This window comes from Desmodus rotundus, chromosome 2, assembly GCF_022682495.2.
Source record: "Desmodus rotundus isolate HL8 chromosome 2, HLdesRot8A.1, whole genome shotgun sequence".
Lineage (NCBI taxonomy): Eukaryota > Metazoa > Chordata > Mammalia > Chiroptera > Phyllostomidae > Desmodus > Desmodus rotundus.
In genome coordinates this window covers 186,266,653-186,290,624 of record NC_071388.1, presented here as the reverse complement: position 1 = coordinate 186,290,624, position 23,972 = coordinate 186,266,653, and the positions used below count along the sequence as shown (strand labels likewise).

The window sequence follows — 23,972 nt, the reverse complement described above, 5'->3', positions numbered from 1 at the left end:
CCTTATTTTCTTTCCTTATAACAAACAAATGTGGTGCAAAATAAACCTAAAACCAGTTTTGTGATTTAAAGAAGTGTAATTACTTTCCATATAGTTGTATCTCCTATTTAAGTAAAGGTTTCCATTTCATCAGTATTGACATTTTCACTGCAAGTGTAGGGAGAAAGATTCTTTAGAAGTGAAGTGATGCTTCAAGGAGGTTCCACTTTAAATAGTTGAGAAATGTATGTAAATTGGGGCTCCTGAAAGAGGCGACTCCATCCCCCTGGGAAGGAGCTGTTTTATTGAGAAAACTCGGAACATGTTCTGTGACTACGCACAGCAATAGTTCGCAAAGGCAACTCTAACTTGATGCTAATGGCTGGTTCTGGTTTCCCACACTGATGAGACCTACCATCCATGACTGAAAGTGAAGCAGGAGGACCTCTATTCTGAGCAAGAAGCCCTGCCACTCTTAAGATCAGATCAGGCTGTGGAATCCTTGCTGCTCAGAGTACCCTTAAAATAGATCGAACCAGGCTAGGATAATGGAGAGAATATTGCAGTGTTGCGGAGATCTTAAGGAAACCAGCTAGCTAGTAACGATCAAACTGCACAAGGAAACCTTATTATCAGAGGAGAACTATGGAGCAGATATAGTCCTATATCTGCTATTTTTATTGAGAGGACTAGTTGTTAATCACTCAGAAGTATTGGTTTATTAAAAGACTTAGCCATTTGATTATGAGGAGCTATCGTAAGTCAGGACAATCCCTTCATTGCTTCACAAGTTTTATATTCTGGATTTGGGAGGAGGTGGTTTTGATTGTTTCAGGGTCCCCTCTTTGTTGATGGCAGATTGTCAGAGTAACAACTTGCCATGTGTTACTACGGATTGTCCCTTGCTGGCCGAGGTGGGACCTGGGGTGAAAAGTCCAGAGAAGTCCCCGGTGTCTGTCTCGCCCACCACTCTTCAGTCACCCCGTGGGTGTGGTCAGGGAACGCAAGGCAGGGGTCTTTGAACAGGCCGAAGTAGTCGTAGCCTCGGCTGTAAATGAACACTCGTGCCCGCTTCTGAGCTCCCTCTCTTTATTCTGGGTGGGCGTATCTTTATTCTTTAGATGTCTCCATGTTTAGAGCGATAGTGGGAGCACAGGCACACTTTGGGGCTTGAGGAAAGGAGACACTCCACTGTCTGCTTCAACCTTAGGATTCCCCTCTGTCGGGAGAACCTGCTTTGCTAATTCTCCTCTTCACACAAAGCAGCCACCTCGTGCATGAGGGAGAGCAGTTGACGAAGCTGGGGAAGAGGCATCCGATGTCTGCTGCAGGCAGCCCAGCAGGGCTGCTGCTCACCCAGGGTATGCCTGTGTGCGAACCAGACAAAGGTGCCTCTTCCTGGGCAGCAGCTGCGTTGGATCCAGCCCCTCAGCCCTTAGGCGGACGCCCTGTGCTCACTCCTCCCGTGGCTGCCTGCTCGCCACAGGAGCCGATCCACGGTCGTTGGGCCTTTCTGACCCTTCTGGAACTTGTGAGGCTGATGAGCTTCCGGCGGGAACGTGAAAGTCACGTGACTGGCCAAGGCGGGTATTGAGGCCTCCTCTCAAAGGCTAACGAGGCCATTCTGTGCGAGGGCAAAGCTTTTCGCCCTGCCGAGCTCCCAAATGTGAGCTCATTAGTTGCCTAATGCAGCGGTTCTCAACTTGGGCCGATTTTGCCCCTCAGGACACATTAGCTGATGTCTGGAGAGACACTTTTGGGTTGTCACATGGGGGTGGGGGGAGGGAGGGCGGGGTTTGCTCCTGGCATCTGGTGCGTGGAGGGCGGGGACGCTGTTTACGTGGGACTGCGTGCACCCCGGCCCCACCCCGTCATCGGGCGCACGTGTCAGCGGCGCCGAGGTGGAGGCACGTGGCTTGGCGCAGCCTTGGCCGGCCCGCACGTTTTCTCCCTGGGTGATGCTGCCCCGCCAGCAGAATCCATCCTCGTTCTTTTAAGACTACAGAACAGGCCTTGCCTGCCTTCTTATCACCTTTTGAAAGTTGAGCACAGATAAAAATTGCGTCATCTCTCACTCCGGTGGGGACTCAGCATCCCGGAGGAGGACGTGAGGGCGGTCTCCCCGCCTCCGCCCAGGCTCGCGTTCCAGACGCAGCGCAGCGTGGTGATGATGAGGGCCGTTCCCGCCGTCCGCTCCCCCTCGCCGTAGGCTCCTGGCCGTGCTGCCCCGAGATTTTGCTGAGGCAGGGGTTTGACTCAGGAGCTGCCAGGCTGCCGAGAGGGAGGGAGGCTTTTAGCCAGGAAACAGGCCCAGCTGACCAGACACTAACGATCATTTCCTACCTGTCCTCGCACGGGCAGCGGCCTCCCTGAATTAGACCAGTCGGTTCCTATCAGAAAGGAGGTTGACTCCTAGGGCAGAAATAAGACTGAGGATAAGTGTTTTCAGTCAGAAAAATAGAACTTTTATTGGGAAAACTGCATTGAAGTATGTGCACTTGGGTGCACTCGCTTTCATTCACCTCTCTGGTTCCAGGGAGAAAGGCGAGCTCTCAGGTGAAAGGATTTCAATGGCAGCATCTAATGGATGCGTACTTTATGCTTGCATTTGGCAGGAGACGTGAATTATGCATTGGCCCTTTCAGCTACGTTCACATGCATAGAAAATAACATTGTCAGACGTGTCATCCCCAGATACACTGGACAATATGCTATTATAATTGTGGGGCATTGTCCTAGCCGTTTGGAGATAATACTGCTGACATTATTCTTCTCATTCGTGTCAGAGTGGCTGTAGGGAGTACGTGACATCTGTGTCTTTCACACAGATTGGCTTGTCCCCTGCCGCTCGGACAGGTTGCGATCAGTGAGCGGGCCTCCCGGGGTCATGGTAAGGGCCCTGTTTTGGACCCCAGTCGTCGCTGGACCTTAGTTTTAGGTCCGATCGGGAATTAGTGGTGTGGATCTCGATGGGCTGGCGCCGCGGGGGTGGGTTCGTCGGCCCCCCAGAGCAGGTGCGCTGAAGGAAGGGCAGGCTGGGGCACGCATGCTCAGATGGGCTTTGGGGAAGGGAAGCAGCTGGGTACCGAGCCCGCCACGGGCGCCTCCACATCCTGGCTTCGGGCAAGTGAGCAAACAGTGACAACGCCATCTCTGGTGCTCCTATAGCTTAGCGACTGCTTTCGCGTCTCCCATTTCATTTTGCCCCCGTCTGCCTACGTGGGAAAAATCCTCATTCCCATTTTACAGATGAGAACACTGGGTCTCAGAATGATTTCTTTCTCCAAAGGTTTCTCTGCCAGACTGTAGAGCCTACCCCGTCCAATGGAATTTCCTTTAGAAATCAGCTATTTTTTAGGGGGGTGGGCAGTGCTAAATTAAAACAGCATAGAAATGGACTTAGTTGTATTTATGGTTTAGCAAAATAAATTGTTTAGTATTTGCCATCCCACCTATTCCACACATATGCAAAGTAACACATGAGTTGTTACTTGTCCAATGTGACAGCAAATTCAGAGCAGCGAAGAAAATGGAGTGACTGTCATATATTCTATTTTGATTGCACTTAATCCTTGGTCTTAGTTGATTTTTTTTCTCTTTTAAGAATGCAAGCTAGTTTTGAAGATGCAAACAAATGCAAGGTATTGATTCTCAGAATGATACCGCACTACCAGTGAATTGCATAGTTTAGAAAATGTGGGGGCAGAAATTGTAAGTGGAAACTTCTCTTTGGAGTCCTCTTTCATCACTGAACTGGAAACCCCACACGGAGGCCCGTAGAGAAGTGGTTGGGGGAAGCTGTGGGTAGGTGGATGTTGGTGTGTGAGTTGCACGTTGTTGTCTTAGGCAAATCAGAGAGGAGGGGAGTTTGAACAAATCATTTGTAATTTTATTTTTATTTATATGATAAACGTAGTTAAAGATAATCCTGTTTTATCTGCCTTTTGTCTCACTTATATGGATGCGCTAAATGTCTTAAGAGAAAAACACTTGCTCGACACCGGAATTACAAATCCCCTAACAAGCACAGGTCCCAGACTCAGGTTAAGACCCCGCTGCTGCGCGCAGCCGTCGCTCCTCCGTGTTCACAAAAGCCCGTGGTGACGAGCCGCTTTCTAACTAACATTCTGCCAATGGGATCGACAGGAACCTCCCAGCAATGGGCGTTTGCAACCTCTGCCAGAGATCTGAGGGAAGAAAAGATGTTACCACCAAAAGACAAATTCCTGGAAGGTACAAGGAATAACACATATGACTCCTAAGGGCTCTACTTTTTGGTGGCTTGTTTGCCTCCCAAAAGTGGATTGGGTTCTTTGTCCAATCTTGTGTTCCTGTGCATCTTTGTATTTTCAGATTTACTTCCCCCTTTTATTAATTCTACCTGCCAGAGAAGGGATGGTAATAAATCATTATGACTGGCAGGACCCCACTCCCATTTCATTTTCGCCTTTCCCTTGCTTAGGACTTGCCACTAAGCATTTAGTAAGCTTTCTAACCCACTTGTGTGTCTTTTGCCCCCTCCCACAGGCAGGTCTTGAAGTTTCTCTGTGGTTTTCCTTGGCGTCCATCTTCTCCACAGAGAACGGTTAATAAGCAAAGGCAGGGGCTGGAAGGAATCCTTGCAGCTGAAGGAACCCTTTCATACATCTTCCCCACTGCTGTCAGCGCATGAGCTGGGAGGACCATGGGCACAAAGCTTATGGGATCAATTACCACGAGCTGACTGTTAAACATTTTTTTAATCTGTTGTGAGAAGAATAAAGCAATAATTAAAATTAACTGAGCAGCTTTTGCTCTATTGAGGCGTTAAATCTTTGTGTAAACACAATCACATTGTGCAAACATAGTTCTTTTCAGTTGGCTGATGTAGACAGTGAAACCACTGAAGTCTGGAGGTCTCTGGGTCAAGGGCCCGTTTTGCCACGGTTTGAAAGGTCACCTGCTCATTTGTGTCTCTGCTGTGCTGCACAGAGGGCCCCGAGCGGGAATGATTCCTTGGCCGCCGCAGCACAAAGAGGAGCCGGCTGGCATTTGGCAGATAGTGGTCTGAGCGGAGGGGGCAGGAAAACAGCGCAAAGAAGGACTGCTGAACACGCGCTGGTAGGGAGTGCGGGCGAGCCCCTGGGGCCCCGGCAGTGAGCTGGCTCGAAGGTGGAGAAAACAGCAGTTATAAAATATAAATGTGTTTATTATTACACTGGGCCCATGCTATATAATTTTATACACACTCATATTGGTGATTTATGGCTGTGGCTCCATACAGAGGAGAAGCTTGCTAATTTATCCAAATTGATAGGGAGGCTTCTGAAGATGATCAAACTGGAAGGAGCTGTAACTGAGAAAAAATGTTCTCCTAAAACCAAAAAAAAAAAAAATTAAAAAGTGGCTGCTGTGTCAGAGGCATCCTTTGTTCATTTATTTTAATAAGCTGCTTCGCTTTAATTATTCATGATAACGCGTGTCCTGGAAGGAACATTCCACCCATGTCCCCACAGCAGAAGCTGTTACTGCTGAAACAGCCTGCCCAGCTTTTCTTGCGATTGTCGTGTTTTTCCTGGTGAGAGGTGAGAGCTGGAGGGTGGCAGTTTATGCATACCTGATGCCCCTTTCTGGAGCAAACGAGAGAAGTGGGGAAGGCAGAGCGGTCCCAGTCCAAGTTTGGGGCAGACTAACCCTGTACCTGTGTCATTGCCCTGAACCCTGCCAAGGCAGGGGATGATTTTCCCATCCTTCTGAGCAGAAAACAGAAGCCTAGAAGAGCCCAAGGGTAGGCAGCTGATAAGTTCGGGTCTGACTCCAAAGTATTTGGAGCCTCCTGCAATATTTTGCTGGAATTCCCCAGGAAGGAAGCCAGGAAGGGGCACAGGAGCAAGACCTTCCTCCTCCCTGCTTCCACCACGGCCCATCCCATTTGCTGTGCTTTCAGCCCATTTCCTGGTCTTAGCAGCAATTACCCTCATCGTTTCCGACAGCTTTCCTAAGTGTTTCTTGTCTTGGCAGAATCTTGAATTACTCGTTCTGGGAGCTCTTCAGAGGAGAGCACTTTGGAACAGCATGCGCTAGTTCCAGAGTACCCAGAGCATCCATGATGTATGCCCCTTCCAGGGGAATTCAACCGTGACCCAGGGTAACCTGGTGGGCCAGTTTTACCTGCATGTTTTAATTACTAAAGGGGGGGGGAAGCTGAATGACCACCCACGCTTAATAACGGAACCCTGGGAGGCACTCCTGATGCGTACCCTTTTATTTCCGCCGGATTCCATCTATTCCCGTTTCTTGTTGGCACCACTTTCTGTGTTTTGTGTCTGTTCACGTCTCTCCATCCCTGCTGCTAGGAGCAGCACCATCACTGCTCCAGCCACTATGTTGCCTCTCCCAGACTGTCGTAGAGTCTCCCAGAGGGTCTCCTCACTTCCCTCTGCAGCCCATTCCCCATTTGGTAGCCAGAGTGACATTTGTAAAATTTAAATCCAGCTGTGTCATACCTCTGCTTAAAACTTCGCAGTGGCTTCCATTGCTCTTTGGGTAAAGTCCACATTCTTAAGTGTGGTCCCCTAAGAACACTGTCTGGTAGAGATACATAATGTCAGCCACGTGTACAATTTTACATTTTCTAGAAGCTTTATTTAAAAAGTAATTCACTGTGCTAATTCAATAATTTTAATATTAGGCTCTTATTTAACTCAGTATATCCAAACTTACCATTTCACCATGCAATCAATATAAACAATGATTAATGAGCTATTTTACATTCTTTTTTCCCCAAGTCTCTGAAACCTGGCGTGTGTTTGATACTTGGAGCACGTCCCTGTTTAGATGGCTCACATTCCAAGTGCTCAGGGGCCATTTGTGAACTCAGATAGGACCGAGCAGCTCTTCAAGCTTTCGCGGTCTGGCCCCTGCCTGATTCCTCAGCCCCATCGTGTCCCTCTCTGCCTCTGGACACACACTCCAGATCTCCCTCTTCGCCAGTTTCTGGGTGAGGTGTAGGTGAGGACACGGCAGAGGGTGAAGAACCTCTCACCCCTGCTAAGGAGTTTGCAGAAATATTCCAACAGTGAGCCATCTTCATTCCACCCTTCCACCCTGCAGGGCCTTCAGGCAGCCGAGGTGGGGTTAAGAGTGAAGTCCTTGCTTTGCAATTGGCCTCGGGGGTTTCCATCTCGGGTTTGTTTTTCTAGGGCTGTGTCAGGGGACAGGGATGATTTTTGAGAAAGTGAAGGGAATGAAATGGAAACACACTTGGTAACATGAATTTGTGGTATCAGTCTCCTCTGAGGAACATTAACTGCTTACCCCCTACTGAGGTCCTGTAGCAAATAATACTGTTGCATGAGCTAAAGATGAGAGCGTGGGACCTGGGGCAGGAAGAGCGAGTTGTTGGTCACACCCCTGGTTTCTAGTCTCAGGAGATGACATTCCTTCACTTATTTATTTTTAAAAAGAATAGCTACTATATGGGTGCCTCTAAATAGTTCTGACATTCTTTCCAGTTGAAAGATTTCTTTTATCTGCAAATATTTCCAAAGGAAATGTAAACATTTATTCTGTTGTGATTGTAGGTAATTAAAGAAGAGGCAGAGTGAGGTAGTGGTTAAGCCTGTAGACTCTGAAGGTGAGACCGCCTGGGTTTAAATCTTGACTGTACCACTTACAAGCTGGCAAACTTGGTGAGTGGCTTAATTTCTCTGACCCTCAGTTTCCTCATCTATAAAATGGAAGAAGATAAGAGCATGTGTCTCACAGGGCTATTGAGAGGATTAAAGGGGAGAATAAACATAAAGCCCTTAGTGTTTTATAGTGCCCGGCACATAACTCATGCATGGTAAATATTAGTCAACAGCACATTTCCCCAGGATTTGTAAAACACCATCATCAGTCAAGGCTGGGTGGAGTTGGGGCATAAGTCTTGGCTCAGGATGATTGTGCAAGGTATATTCTCTGGACTAGTACATTTATTATCTCATTATTTTGTATATCTTTGTGAGAAGACAAATACAGATATCTCATCAGGGTTTGATTCCACCATCCATATATCCAATAGAAAAGCCAAGTATATTTCAGTGAATATGAGGCCTGGTAAAATACGAGGTCTGTTCAGAAGGTGTCCAGTCATGTAATATGAAAAATAGAGACATTTGTTGAAGAAGATACAAGAAACATTGTACACAGAACAATGATGCCTCAGTCCCCTTCAAAGTAGGCAAGTTGGGACCTCACACAATTCTCCCAATCACCATCAGCTGCCCCACATATTTTCCTGAATCTCACTGAGAGTCAAATCTCTTCCCTTTCAAAGGTGATTTTAGTTTTGGGAAAAGCTAGAAGTTGCTGTGGGGAGGCTGAGACACCTGGGTGATTTGATGTTTCACCAAAAAAACTCTGCACCAGACGTGATGCATGAGCAGGCGTATTGTCGTGATGAAGCTGCCAATCTCCAGTTGCCCACAGCTGTGGCCTTCTGAATCATCTGAAATGTTTCCGTGGAGGAATGTTCAAGCTTAACGCAAAATTTGATACAGGTTCATTGCTGTACTCTCTCAGTCATCTTGAATGCAATGGCCACACAGTACACATGCTCACTCAATGGAGTCTACCACCCCCCCACCCCCGACTAGTACAGTGGAATTGTCATTGTTCACACATGGACATTCCAGTCCACTCTCCTTGGCTGCCACGTTACAGCGATGTCACACAAACCAGTCTCGTTATGATAACAATGGTTGGACTTATTCTGGACAAACCTGGTATACACCATATTTTAGTGATGCACACATGAGACACTATTAACAAAGGTCTGGTGACCTTTCTGAAGAAAAGAAGTGAGATGGAGATATGAAGTAATGTTTATATTGTAAGTTCTGGCCATTTGGACGTGTATCATTTTCATTTATTGGTGGCTGTTACCCTTTGAATTAATAAGAACATAAATGAAACTATTTGTGATGGAGACACAAGCCAACAGAAACTTAAAAGAAGACATAAGATTCTTTTTTCCCTTTCACACAAAAGTCCGGGCTCTCAGAAGGCTGTGCTCTGAGAAGTTGTCAGAAGCCCAGATTCACTGCATCGCGTTGGTCGCCCGTCCTGAGGGCTTCCACCCTGAAGAAATTGCCTTGTCCACGCAATTCAAGATGGCTACCCCCAGGCCTACTTTCTAGGAACCTAGTTTTCATGCAGCTATAAAAAAATGCAGCTTGAAATTGCACTTGTCACTTCCACTCACATCTCATCAGCTAGAACTTGGTCCTGTGTTAACATGCAACTGCGAAGGAGCTGCGACAGAGAGTCTTCATTCTGGGTGGCAATGAACCCCACTAAAATTGGGGGGAGCTCTTATTATACAAAAGGAGAGAATGAGTATCGAAGGACACGCGGCAGTTGCAGTTGCTGCTATGCTCTTCATCTTCACAGTTTCTCTTTAGTCTGCCATGCAGACATTTTACCATGAAACATTCGACTTCTGAAATTCTAATGTATACATGGCAAAAGAGAAATCCTACTTCATTGCAAAAGCAGAATAACTGTGAAAACTTGGTCTGTGTGGAATGCCAGAAGTGTTGATTAGAAACAATGTACATTTTGCATTTTGTAACAATATTGCACTATTGGAATACTATGTAGTGGCTAGGAAATTAATTACTTGACAGAGCAAGCATATAGGGTCTAATTTACCACATCTTAATATTTCTTATGTCATTGCATTGCCCTTTTTGTAGCAAGATGAAGATTCCAGAGAAAATGAAGAGAAAGTATTTCGTAGTCATGGGTTTGCAGCTGACAAAATCAGGGCTGTTTGAGGTTAGAGGTATAGAGGCTGACAGATTGCGTGAGGGTGTTTCTGCATATGTGGGTGTCAGCATGTTTGTGCTGAGTTGTTTGCAGATTAGGGTGAGCGCGTGTGGTGTGTGTGTTAATGTGGATTCTATGGGTGGCTTTAATCATTGTGTTTTCTTCCCAATTATTTTTATTATGGAGTGGCAGAACGAGGATGTGGGAGGGTTTAGGTTACAATGCTTAACGGAAGGTTTGAAAGAGGACAAGTAATGTATGTGTATGTTTGTCCGATCAAGTTGATTGAGGGCCTTTGGCATGTCTCTAACATTCTGAGTCTTGGGGATCCTAAGGTCATTAAACATGGCCTTCTGTCCTTGAAGGCCTACAGGTGTGACTCTACCACCTCTCCAGTTCATTCTTGAAACTCCTCCTCATATACTCACCATTCACCTCAGCTGTAAGAGACCACTGGCTTTCATCTCTGGGCCTCAGCACATGCTGCCTCTTCTCCCTGAAATGTCCACTGCTCTTGTCCCCGGCATTCTTCAAGTGTCAGTGAGGCTTATCTCCTCTGGCACACCTGTCCTGGTGGTTCTACAGCATCTTAGGGTCCTGCACACGTCCGTGCACATGCCCTTATCAGACACCGTGGGTCTTGTGTTGTTGGCATGCAGGCGTGGGCCTTTCCCACCTGGGGACGCCTCTGCTGCAGAGACCCTTTCCTTGTCCGCTCAGTCTCCAGCAGGGTCCCTGCTCAGTGTGTCTTAGAACCAACAACTAACGTTGGTTAAATCCAACAACTCATCACACTGGAGAGGCTGTATTTTTGCCATCAGTAAATTAGATGGGAAGTGTAGTGTTTGACTTTTCCTGCTCACCCATGGACAGAAATGAGGTGTTTTGGAGATAATGCATGTTAGGGCTTATGAATCTGGAAGGCAAGGTGGTAATGAAGTTTTTGTACTGTTGATTTTTGATTAGTCACCAATCTCTTAATTAGCAAGCACCATACAGAGTGCATATAACATGCCTGAGCCTGCACTAGGTGTTGTGGGCGATGACGAGGAGGCAGGAGAGAAGGCATCCAGCCCAGGGCCTGGGCACTCATTGGATTCTTAATCCAACTTTGAATTGGAGGTGTAAAATGTCCCAGATTAAAAATTTTTAAGTACTTTTCGTGCAGTATGGATGGGGAAAAGCAGGGCAAAGGATTAAGGCATAAAAAGATAAATATCTGCAAGAAATAGTAGATAACAAAGGGTAAAAACTCAGAGAAGGTTGTAGTTTTCTGACCAGGAAGTACTTGAGGCCCACATGACGTGTAGCAGACAGACACGTTCTCAGTAGAGGACATCCTAGTAAGTGGGAAAGGCTGGGGAGGGCTGGTTAGGGGTGTTGGAGAGTGAGGGGTTTTTGTAAGGAGTGGGGGGGTAGATAAGAGAAAAAAAATAAGTGAGATGGTTTTGTGGACATATTTTCTTAAGTATATAAGCAATGGTATGTGAAGAGCATTTGTCTTAGGTTATTATTTGTCAACATAAGAAACGAATTTTTCTTTTGGGTTACTCTTTTTTTATACTTTATACCTGCATAAGGTACCTATTTGGATTGCTTTAGCTAATCAGGTAATTCAGTGTTTTTAAAAAAAGTGTTTGATCATCTTGGAAGAGAGTTATGGAGACAAATTGATGTTTTAAATCTTGACTGATTTAATATTTGCCTCTAAAAATCTCTACGGAATTGGATCCCTGCCTTTTCAAACTGAATGGTAGCTGGTCAAATTTGGGCTTCTGGAGGGTTGATGTAGTTACCTTTTTCAGCTTTTTAATTTTGGGATAAACTGCCTTATAAAATATTGATATGCTTAGCCTACTTCTTTACCATCTGCATTTATATAACCAGGGAATAAAAATTAAGATTAGCTTTAGCTTAATCATAACAAATTCAGGATGCCGAAGCCAATCATTTGATAAGCTTCCAAAGTCGAATCTGAGGTGCTTTTGGGTTATCTACTCCTATGGGGTTTTGTAATACCTTGGACTCGTCTTTTTTATATGTATATCAGATATGTAGCAGAAAGTTAACTTTGCATCCTAATCGTAAATGATTTAAGTTTATATTTTCCAATTTTTAGTTAGCAAAAAGAAAAAAAAATGAGTGTGCCTTGGACAATAATTTGGTATCAGCCACTAATGTGATACGTGCCAACTGATGACCCCGTGGCCCTGGAGCAGAGCAGGTTTGATTCAGCCTCACCTGCCTGCCCTCCTGTCCTGGACTTCCATGCCCCTCCTTCCCACTGCTCCCAGGTACCCAGTGCTCTCACCCTGCCCTCAGGCTCCCCTAAGCCCTCCCCCATAGGTGTCAGGCAGGTCTACGCTCCGCAAAGCCGTGTGCTCCACAGTTACTTTTTTTTTTACTACCACACTCTGTGCAAGAAGAATACATTTCTGGCTGTCCCCACGTGAGGCTGTACACCTGAGTTGCCAACTTCTGCAACTGATTGCCTCTTTGGTCCCGGGAAGGGTTCCCATTCTGTGTTGGCTTATTTCAAAAGAGGGTATTTCTGGAGTAGAGGTATCGTCACTTTCAGAGGGGCGTGGTGATACTTTTGATACTAACTTAGCTGGGAACAGGTGTGAAGCTAAAGGAACATTTCTTCATTCCTGAAATTAAATTTTTAAAAGTGATCCAAATATTAATGGTTTGGTCATTAGACTATTCCTGCATGTGTCTGTGAGTTTAGAGTTCATATTTTTAGTAATAAAATTTCCCCCTAAACACATCAAATTGAATGTGTTAATTGAACCTGGCTCACAAGGTAATATCTTTACTACGAAATGGAAGAGACATCTTACAGATTCGTTTCACGTAAATTCATGCGGTGCAGTTGTCATCTGGACAGGAAAAAGGTGGATGTTGTAACAACTTTTTTCTTCGAATTTAGAATACTTAAATTTCTAAGTGGACATTAAACTCTTTGGAATTATCCCTAAACAGCTAATAAAAATAATGTTTAAAGTTAATGTGGGGACAACAACAACAACAAAAGCAAGGAAAAAGGATAAAAACAAAATAAGGAAAAATTCAAAACAAATTAACCTCAATGCCAGTGAAACATTTGTTTCCCCTGATGGTCATGCTTACCTGTTTCAGGTGTGAATGTTGATGTCTGAAGTTTTAAGTAAAGTCTACAGTTTTGGAGAACTGCATTTTTAAGAGTTGTGGGACTTTGTTTTCCTTTGTTGGGGGGGGGGGAATTAGTTGGACCTCACTCAGCCCACTGAAAAATATTAAGAGTACTGTATACATTTTTATTTAAATAAAAAGTCAATTTGACTTCGAAACTCTTATGAAACTCCCTGGCACATGGGAAGCATGCTGTGGTATCTAAAAACACGTGTATTGAAATCACAGGTTGCGCATTGCAAAAAACTCCAGATGCCAACAGCTCTACTTACTCTAGCACCTGGGGTGGGTGCCAGATTTTAGGACCAACCAACCCAGTCTTCCTCCAACATTTCAAACAAATTCACCAGGAATCTAACACTTCACTTCTAAAGGGACGTTTTGGAAATGTTAACAGACATTAAAATGGAATATGGCCCCAAAAGTTTGTTTAATCCTGTATAGTTCCTGACTATGCTTCAAAGGCAAGGTGGGCGTGAGAACTGACTCACTGCCATGCGTGGGCTCCACTTTAAGCCTCATGGAGAAACCCTTTTGCCCAGAGGTGATGGAGGTCTCTACCGTAGCTTCCTTTGGCCTCCATGCCTGCACGCTCCCTTTTGATGTCACTGTTACCATCAAACTCCTTTTATCCATTTGGGACTTTGTAGTTGACCAGTCACTCTCATGTGCTAAATTCTACTGAATCTCCCTACCTATAAGGAAGCAGAAGATTTGTTTTTAATTCCTTCTCCACACAATTAAGAACAAAAAGTCCCAAAGAAGTTATTAGTCTCTGCAAAGCCACATTGCTGTTATGTGCCAAAGACAGAGCTAGAAGAATGTGTTTTGGGATGATTTACCTATTTTGTTTTGATGACGAATCCATTTTGAACCACTGGAGCAATGATTCAAGCATCATTGAAGCATAAAGGGAGGCTTACCCTAATGGTTGGCTCCTACAGAAGCTTGGGGGTTCCCTCCTCCACACGTCTGTGCACATGCCCTTATCAGACACACAGGCCTTGTGTTCTTGGCATGCAAGCGTGGGCCTTTCCCACCTGGGGACGCCTCTGCTGCAGAGACCCTTTCCTTGTCCGCTCAGTCTCCAGCAGGGTCCCTGCTCAGTACGTCTTAGAACCAACAACTAATGTTGGTTAAATCCAACTTGTCACACTGGAGAGGCTGTATTTTCACCATCAGTGAATTAGACTGGAAGTCTCACTATTTTACTTTCCCTGCTCCCCTGTGGACAGAAATGAAGTGTTTTTGGAGATAATACGTATTATGGCTTACAAATCTGGAAGGCAAGGTGGTAACACAGTTTTGGGGGCTGGGTATGGGGGAAAGTTTAGGAGGGATAAGTGAGTGCTTACACTTCAGTTGATGGTGGGCTTTCCACATAGAAAATATATTTTAAACTAGTGCTATCCAAAATAGAAATATATGCAAGCTGTATATGCAATTTAAAATTTTCTAGGAACCACATTTTTAAAAAAAGTAACAAGAAGTAGGTGAAAATATATCCAAAATATTATGATTTCAATATAAAATCAGTAAGAAAAGATTATTGATGAGATATAGTTACATACTTTAAAAATTCTAAGTCTTCAAAATCCAGAGTGTGTTGTATATTTACAGCATATGTAAGTCCCTTTAATGGTTAAAGTGTAGTTTTACCCCAAAAAAGAGTATAAAATATTATTTATGTTGCTTCAGTTTTTGAATTTTAATTAAAATTAAATTAGAAGTTCAGTTCTTTTGTCATCTTAGCTAGGTTTCAAGGGCTCAGAGCCGCATGTGGCTGGTTGTCAAGAGCTGTGGGGTTAAGTCAGAATCCCTTCTCACCTGTCTACATATTCTGAGGTAGGAGCTACACTTCACTGAGAATATGATTGAAATGTTAGCTTATACTCTTCTAAACAACCATTTTAAGGTGGTGATCCAGGCTGTGATGGTGAACCTAACCTAAGCAAGTTATTGTTTTATTTGTTGTTTTAGGAATAAAAAAATAGAGTAAATATTTGTATGCTCTGCAAAGTGACAAGTGCTTTGTGTAAATTCAACAACTCAGGTCCTAGCACCTAGTAGGCCTTCGGGTGAGCCAGTAATGGATAAGCGAGAAAAAAAATCAACATGGACTGTAAGTAATGAGTACACATTCTATGTTATGTTATAGTTATAAATACTTTTGAAATTCTGGGAAATAAAGCCCTGGTCTCATTTTCCATCAATCACCTAATCTAAACACTGTGAAAAAAGAAAATATTTAAGATTCAAATGAAAATGAAGAGGAACTCAGACAGTTTTCCAAAGCAGAGTTAAAAACTTAGGGTAGTTTTTAGTTACAGCACATGCACACGAAAAGGATCGCCAGCTGATGGATCAGTGCTCACTGCTTACTCTTTCCCAGTGTTAAAAAAGCGTAGTGACGTTTTCTCTCTCCATGTCTTTATTCCCCAGGTTGCTGAAATTCTCTAGTGCTGCTGAGTGAAAGCAATTGATGGGTCTTTGCTGATTTCCTCTAGACAAACTCAGTGGCAACATAAACCCATTACAAAATATTCTTCCTCCTCTCCATTTTGCTTTTCCATTTCCTGATCTGCAAAATTTCAAGCTCCTAATCTAAGTCCTAAAGAGACTGGGACCTTGACATGCCCAGATAACAGACATCTAGTAACCACATTTAAAAAAAGTAAAAAGAGATAAAATTAGTTTTAACAAAAAAAAACTGGGCATGCCAAAGTCCTAAATCTCCTTAAGAATTGGATTAGGAACTTGAAATTTTGCAGGTCAGGAAATGAATGCAGAAAATTTGCATTAGTGATGTTTATTTTCAAGGGACTTTTAAACCTGGAATGCAAGAGTCTGACACATGTTCATATTTCATGCTAGAATCTGTATCTTAAAGGCAAGTTTATCCTGCAGTACATTTGGCCGGTCTTGTATGCTCTCCCAAACACATCTTCACTGAGAGCCTTTACAAATGAGTTCCATAAAATGACGCACTTGGTTTCCCAGAGGGGATGTTGCCTGGGAGACTGGGGTCCCAGGTGTAAATGAATGTTTCAGGATGAGTTTTGAGACGAGTTTCAGGATATTCCTTTATTAGGCCTGGGCAGATAGGGAAGCAGTAGAAGTGATCTTTGACTGAAGGAATATTAAACCCATGGTAGAGTTCCACATTTTAGTCCATGTCGCAGGAGAGTGGCCAGGTTTAAACAAGCAGGCAAGCGAGCAAACATTTCCTAGTCTTCAGCCAGTTCAGTACCCAGAACGAGAGGGACTGAAATCACACAGGCTGTCCTGCCTGTTTGTGAGTGCTTGGGTCTTGGCTGCAAATCAGGATGCTGTGTTCACTTAATGCACGCCACAGCACTGAGCTGGGCCTTGCTTTAGTGCTTTTGGTATCGCAGCGACCAAAACAGATGCCTGCACGAAGCTTATGCTCTAGTAGCGGAAGCACACAGTAGTATGAAAAACAACATGCAATCTAACTATAAAGTGATTAAGTGACATGGAGAAGGTGGCAGAATCTGCTGTTTTCCAGAGGATAGTGAGGGTCGGTCTCTCTGAGGAGGAGGCCTCTGAGCAGTGAAGTGAATGAAGTGAGGGAGCCAGAGTGCTCCAGGCAGAGGGAGGAGCAGGTGCAAAGGCCCTGAGGTGGGGAGCTGGTGAGAGGGTAAGTCCCGGTGAGTCTGGGAGGACGAGTAGGAGATGTGATTAGAAAGGTAGCCTGGGGCCAGATCATGGCCCTGCTCTGGCCCTGCTCAGGCTCTGCTCTAGGGCCTTCCATATTTTTCACGTATTCCCAGAGTTCTAGGAAGCCATTGGAGTACTTGCATTTTAATTGCTTCACCTTTTTTGGGTCTTAAACTTATTTGGCAGTCTAGTGAAGCCTGTGGAACCCTTTGCAGAATAATGCTTTTAAATGCATAAAATGAAGTCCAGAGGATGTCACAGAAACCAATTATATGGAAATCTAAAGGATAAGGTGCCCTGTAAAGGACACACATGCTCTGATTTACATTTTCAGAGGATTTCTCTGACACATGGAGATGGAGCAGAATGGAGGGACCGAGGAGGGACGCAGTGAGACCAGAGACCTTGCAGCCAGGCGCTTTCCATTTACGCCGCAGGGCAGCAGTCTCTAAAGCGGGGCTGGCAGCGCGGCTTTTTGAGTGCAGGAAGAAAACTCTGTAACCTCTATTTATGTTTAATTTACCCTAATTTTAAAAAAGTCAGCCTAGTGCATCACTCCACTTTTTCTTTTTGTCAATGAGCTGGAATCGGATAGAAAACATCAGAGTGCGTTCATTAGCCCATAAGATGGCGCAGGTCTTGTTTCATGTAACCTTTGTGTCGTTCATATGCACACATGCACGTACATGCTCCCTTGTGTGTGGCGAATTCCAATGTAAAGTGTATTTTTTTCTTTTTGAACTACAGATTACTTTCCGCATTAGTTTACATTGGTTTCGGGTATACACGTGGTGGCTAGACAGTCATACACTCTACTAAATGTTCCCCTGGGTATTCGCAGTACCCACCTGGCACCATACATATTTACCTCAGCGTTATTCACTGTATTCCCTATACCGTACTTCTCTTAAATTTCTATATTGAGTGTATGCTTTATGATATCCTAATACATTAAGACTTCAGGACATTTGTATAATTCATGATAAACCTACTTATGCCGAAGGAACATGTTCAAAAATTATTTATTCAGGATGTGTTCCGATCCATCAGATTTGACGGCCGCGGGGTAGGGACAGGAACAAACGCCACACTGGCGCAGACCACGATGCCTTTCAGAGGCCACTTTGTGGAAGGGCCCGAATTCTTGCCATGATCCCACCTTGCTGAATGTCAGTCCTGCTTCTCAAGCACCTTCATTCTCTTCAAGAGCCCTCATTTGGTTATAAATCTATTTATATCTGATTAGACTTGCTGTCACCTCTGAGGTAACATGTACTCCCCCAGGGAAACAAGTTGCCTGGGGTTTGTCTCCAGATAGGAAAAGTAGTTACTGACATTCCTCCCTGATGCAGGGGCTCTGAGAGTGTGTTCCCCTCCGAGCCCTGTGAGCTGCGCGGGCCCTGTCAGCCTCCCGTGACACGCCCGCCTCCATTCACACACGCCTTCCGGGCGGGAGTCCTGACGCTGTCAGTCTCTCCCACCTGCCTGTCTCATGCAGAGCTTTCTGGAACATTTTCACTCACTGCAGAGGTGCGGTGAGGTGAATGGCGGGCGTTACCCGGGCAGTGCTGTGCGAGGGTGTGCCCTTTTCTGCTCTGTACCCGGGAATGGTACCTGGAGTGGAACAGGAGAGAAGGGAGGGTGAGGCAGATGCGCAGATTTGGCATGAAATCTGCTCCAGTTATGACTGAACTGCTTATTTCTTTTTTCTTTCTTCCTTCTCCTTCCTTCCTCCCCCCCTTCCATCCTTCTTCCCTCCCTTCCCTCCCTCCCTTCCTTTCTTCCTTTGTTTCTGAAAAAAGACTTTCTTCTTTTACAAAGAAACAAACCCAAGCCTTTTATAAACTGAGCAGGAATCTTCAGGTAGACCGTCAGGGTGAGAACCAATGCTTCACCCCCAAGAACAAACAGTGGGTGCTGGTAATCCTGGCCATGCGAAATTCCAACAATGTCACTGACCTGTTTCTCAGTAGAAACTGGTTTATGGAAGTGGGAATAGAACCCGGGAATGAGGTCAGCCTAATCCCACTATTTCTGAGCCCTACCTAAATATGTCATCATATTTTCAATTCTTTGGTTTTTTTCCTGCGTTTCTGACTTCTTAACTCTGCCTGTTTCAAGCACTGCTCCTTCATTTGGCTGAGTTCTTTCTTGGCTATTTTAAATTTCTTGTTAGTATTTGTAGAAATGGCTACTTATAGGTAAATTAATCAGACACTGGAAAAATAGCTTGATGAATCACTACAATATGACTTGGCTAAACTATCAGGGTACAAAGGGGCATATCCTCGTATGGTTCTGTGTAACACCTAGCCAGAAGCAGGAAACAATGCTAGTGATATGATTGAGTCAAGTTCAAGCTCTCTGTAGTTGCTGTCTACACAGTTGTCAAAGGGATGCTGAAATAGCTACTGGATAGGACAGTGGGTTTGTTCCAGAATTAACTAAGAGCCTACGTTATTTCCTGGGAAGTAACTAAATCCTTGATATTGTTTGTCAAAATAAAACAAAATAGAACTGATTTTTAAAATTCTGCCGTGGAAAAAGCAAGCAGTTTGAAATTAAAAAACAAAACAAAACAGTAAGGACATCCACTTTAATCTCTTTCATTTTCTCCCTGTCCTTCCTGTGTCCTTCAGAATGTGGTTGCCTGTGATGGACGGGTCAGTTCGATTGTGGCATTGATTCTGGGGACTGGATGTCTCTGCTTGTTGCTGCAGAATATCATAGGATTTCCAGATACTCTGTTGCATTTGGGCTGTGCTTGGTCCACATGGTTCCAGGAACCTCCGATTTTACTTGTATTGAAGGCCTTTGGGGGTGGACAGCATTTTGAACTTCTCAGGTCTTTGGCGCCTCATTCTCCCTTTTCCTTGCTGTTGTTCATGCTAGATTTCCTTAAGGTAAGAAAGCCTTGTGAGTAATCAATAGCATTAAGAGGGAAGCCTACATGCCACTCTGAGGGGAGCACTTTTCTCTCCAACTGGGGTTGCTCTTTCCCCCCTCAAGCATCCCACTCATTCAGAGCAGATCTAAGGAATACCCAGTTTTTCTGACCCATTCTCCATCTGTAACTAAGAACATGTTTAAAGCTTACACAGACTCTGTTTTCCTGATGGTTATATTGCCTGGAGGGACTCATGTCTGGAGCCTAAGCTCTGGAAGTTATCGACCCCCTGCTAGGCCTGCCTCCTCAGTGGCCTCTGGGCACACTGGTGAACTGAGGAGGACAGTGAGTTCAAATCAGTTGACTATTTTACCTGTGCCAGGCTCAAGAAATGGGTCTTATATACATGTCTTATGCATGGCTATTGATTTAAACCTCACAATAAATGTGGGATGCTCACCCCCACCTGACAAATAAGGACACTGAGGCCTAGTGTCTTTAATGAACTCAGAAATAGCCCAGGTGTGCTAACTCCAAAATGGATTTGACATGTCCCCTCTTCACCTGCTGTTCAGCAGGTACACTTTTCTAAAATTTGGGCTTTAAGGATCCAGAAGGTGAACTTTTAACCCTTCTCAGTGATTCATTTTTTACTGGTTTCCAAAGCTGAATGGGTTTCCTCCTGTGCTTCCAGCTCTCCTTCATGTCTTCTTGGTTCCCTTTCAAAGAAATGCCCGCGCTTCTCGTTCCTCTTCTCTATGGGTCTTACAGAGCAGTGGCTCACTAGGGCACCGATTTAATGAAATAAAAATTTCAATCATGTTTGGTTTGATTCTAGGTGATACAAATAAAGCATTGTGATCACTTTGTAGTCAGGCTTAAAGGGAAGAAAAAAGGTGGAAAGAAGAAAGTGAGTCAAGTATAGTCCCGGGCAATGTCTCCTTACGTGCTGCCTAGTGAAGGTTTGGCTGTGAAAAAAGGAAAAATAATAGGACAGCCACAGATAGTCCTCTGGCACCTATGTATCCTGAAGTTTGGGGTTTGGCAGTTTATAATAATTATAAGTTATGGGAATCTTCCATGTGCCAGGCACAGTTCTAATTAATAGATAATATATATGAATCCACATAATATTAAGTTATCCTCTCCAAACCCTGGGAGGTACATACTATTATATCTCAGAAAACAGAGGCAAACAGAGGTACATTAACTTGGGCAATTGGGGGCAGAACTGAAAGCTGAACCCAGGAAGGTTGGCCTCAGGGCTCATGACCACTATGCTAACCTGCCTCTCAGGTACAGGGCTCAGTTCCTAATGAGAACCAACAAGCCATACAGCTGGAAGGGTAAATATGTGTCGTGTTTGGTGACCGACACTGATGGGCTAAAAAAAGTGGTCTGAGGAAAAGTCATGTACTTTCCTTTCCGAACCCGTCCATCTGTTTTTACTGTGCGAAAAGGTCACTTGAGTCCAAGAGCTCGAATTTCGTGCTTTTAAGCAGCTGCACTGTGGCTAAAGCCCCCGCTCTACAAATTGACTTTAAAAATATTGTGTAATAAATATGTATCTCTCCCTAATATGATGCTCTTGGAGTCATTTAAGTTATGGGCTTCTTAAATAGGACTTCGTGACTGTATTTCACAGAAATGCTGGGAATCGTCGAGTGATATTTCCTTTCCTCTCAAGCTGTAGCCTTTCTGGTGACTGTCCATCCACTCACATTCTTACTGGAAGGAGCCGTGTTCTGGGAGACCTGAGCTGTCTGCCTGGCCAGGCAGCTACCTGGCTACAGTTGTGGGAGGCGGGGAGAGGAGGGAGGAGACTGAAAAGGCTGAGACGGTAAATTACTGTATGTTCTGGAGAAAAATAGACTAGAAGCGTTTGTGGTTCCGATGAAAATAGCACATTTCCTTTCTGCCTGGACTTTGGGGGTCAAAGTGCTCCAGGGAATAGCAAATAAATAAAAATCGATCCCTCCCCAGTCAAAGGAGATGCTCTGGCAACTGAAGTAGACAGCTCCAGATTTGAGGATCTTGTGAAACCACTTATTGAAGGTTTAAAAATAATAATAACAACAACAACAACCGACATGCTGTGTTTAGGAAATGGAGTCTTCCAAGAAGGATGTATACAGCCCTTTCCCGAGACTCACCAGCAGGTAGCAGACTCTGGTTGGCGTGTGGCCATTTGTTCCTGTCTCTGACCATGGTCATTCCATCTTTTGCAGGTGAGAAGCCTTATAAGTGCTCGTGGGAAGGGTGTGAGTGGCGTTTTGCACGAAGCGATGAGCTCACGAGGCACTACAGGAAACACACAGGTGCAAAGCCCTTTAAATGCAACCACTGCGACAGGTAAAGAAACTTAGAAGCTTTGGGGTGGGGAGGGAAGACGGTGGGGTTGGCGGATGGGCTGTCTGTGTGCTCTGGGATTCATCGAAAGCCCCTCTCCCAGGGTCCCTTCTACTTCTCCGCTGAGAAAACCAATGAGATAAGGGTGCCTTCATGTATGTAATCGAGAGATTATATGAATTCTTGGTTCAGTTACACAAGTATTTACTGACCTCCAGCTGTGGGCCAGGAACCGAGTTAGTCACTGGGTATCAGTAAGATGCAATTACTACCCTCAAGGAAATGGTGAGACACATCATTTTAGTAAAAGATAAAAAGTAATGGGATGGAGAGTGGTTCCCTGTAGCGGCTTCTCCTGATCTTTTTATTAACATCAGTACCATTTTCCCTCATCCTTAGTAATGTGAAAGAGTAGAAAGCCTGCTTAACAGAAGGATGGCGAGTTATAAGGCTTTCCTCTGAAGTATTATTAGAAATGAATTTACTGAAGACAGTTGCCATTCTTTGGGGGCCTGCACCAGTCCTTCTCCTCTGAAAATAGGCACAAAGGTCTCAAAGATGGCGAGGCTTTGAGAACTTATGCTGTAACTCCATTTCAGGCCTTCAGCATTTGTTAGTGGAAGAAAGAGCACGTAGCAGCAGATACTACGCCAGTAATAGTATCTGACAGCCTTGGCATTATCAACCAATAAACCCCAAAATGGAGACTCTGCAGGCCAAGGTGAAGGCAGGATTAGGTTTAGACATAATCAAATAATGGGCTTGCATCTGAGCGTGTTATCCTTCTAATCCTATTTCTGTGTTTAAAAGGAAGCTTAAGAAAATTAACCATCTTTTTAATGCAATACTAAAGGTCTCGGTTATGATGAGAAAAATGCTTCTAATACGATAAAAGCCCTGAAAGCCTCAGGGTTCCCTGGCTTGGCCAGCAGCTCGCAGGATGGCAGGAGGGGCTGCAGGATGCCCATCGAGGCCTGACTCTCCTTAGAAGGAAATTCGATCTCTTTCGCATCCTGCCTCCCCTGTCCCTGGGCAGGCACCTCCCCTCACCAGGCCTTCCTCTGGAGTAGCGTGTGTTTGTTTGGAGAGCAGGTCAGGGGTGGCCAAGTCCCCTGGTGGCCAGTTGGCTTGGTGCTCCTTTAAGATGCTTATAAAGGAACATTCATGTTTTTCCTCCTTTTTTCCCCCCCTTCTTCCTGAAGAGGCTATTTTCCTCTTATCTTCATTCTTTAAGAACTAAATAAAGCCCCCAGGCCTTCTGGAGCCCAGAGATAACCTCCCACCCCAGGGCTGAGGAAGTCCACTTCTCGAAGCTATTGTCATTTGTTCCTTTGGAGCTTTCTTCTGCTCCCCGAGAATGCAACCTGTTTTCTCATTTCTACCCCATTACCTAGCAGCTCCTCTGCAGATTATACTTCAGTCAGGTTTCTCCTTATTTGGCAACTTTCCCCCAACTCCCACCTCGAGTTGATCCCTCTCCAGCCCTGGCAACTAATAAAGAAGCTACATAGATGGGGATTCTTTGTCCGCAGTCCTTTGGGGGAGAGCAGCATATGCCCCTTGCTAGCAGTTAGAGTATACTATAGGAGGCCCACACAGTCCCCTCCCCTGGAGGGTGGCGAGGCTGTCCCTTGCAGGTTGTGTATTTTGGGGGCCGTCGTGCTTAGAAATGGACAGAGTTCTTTGGGGGAAATAGCTAGAGTTAGTATTTCTGTCTTCAAATCAACTGTCTTACTGTGAAATGTACAATTGTGTAGTCATTGATGTATTAGGATTAAATCTGATTATACAATTTATGTGGGAAATATTTTAAACCAACTAGATATTTCAGTGAAGGATTTGTCAGAGATGGGCAATTTGGTTAGTCTTTTTGCTTTAGCAAAATATACTATGGTTTCTGGAGCTAGAAATTTTCTAAGCAGATGGTACCAATTCTGCAGCATGCGTGGTAATTGGGAGAGATTGTGAGTTGCTCAAGGCCTGTGGCATTGGCCAATCATCAGTGCGTTTTCAACAGTGTCAGACACGAGAGGTTGGACTCACTAGTGTCTCAAGACACAGAGCACCCTGCCTTTCAGTTGCAAGGATTGTGCTAAGGGCAGTGCAGGCC

General features: G+C 44.7%; 1 protein-coding gene across 3 annotated transcripts in view; it reads left to right on the top strand.

The window, feature by feature from the left end:
- The window catches only part of KLF7 (KLF transcription factor 7), an 85,044-nt gene that overhangs the window by 51,169 nt on the left and 9,903 nt on the right, over positions 1–23,972 (top strand). For all 3 annotated transcript variants that reach the window (XM_024563954.4, XM_045198157.3, XM_045198156.3), the window contains exon 3: positions 21,742–21,865. In XM_024563954.4, coding sequence (XP_024419722.1) covers positions 21,742–21,865 — 124 coding nt within the window. The remainder of the gene's footprint in view (positions 1–21,741; positions 21,866–23,972) is intronic.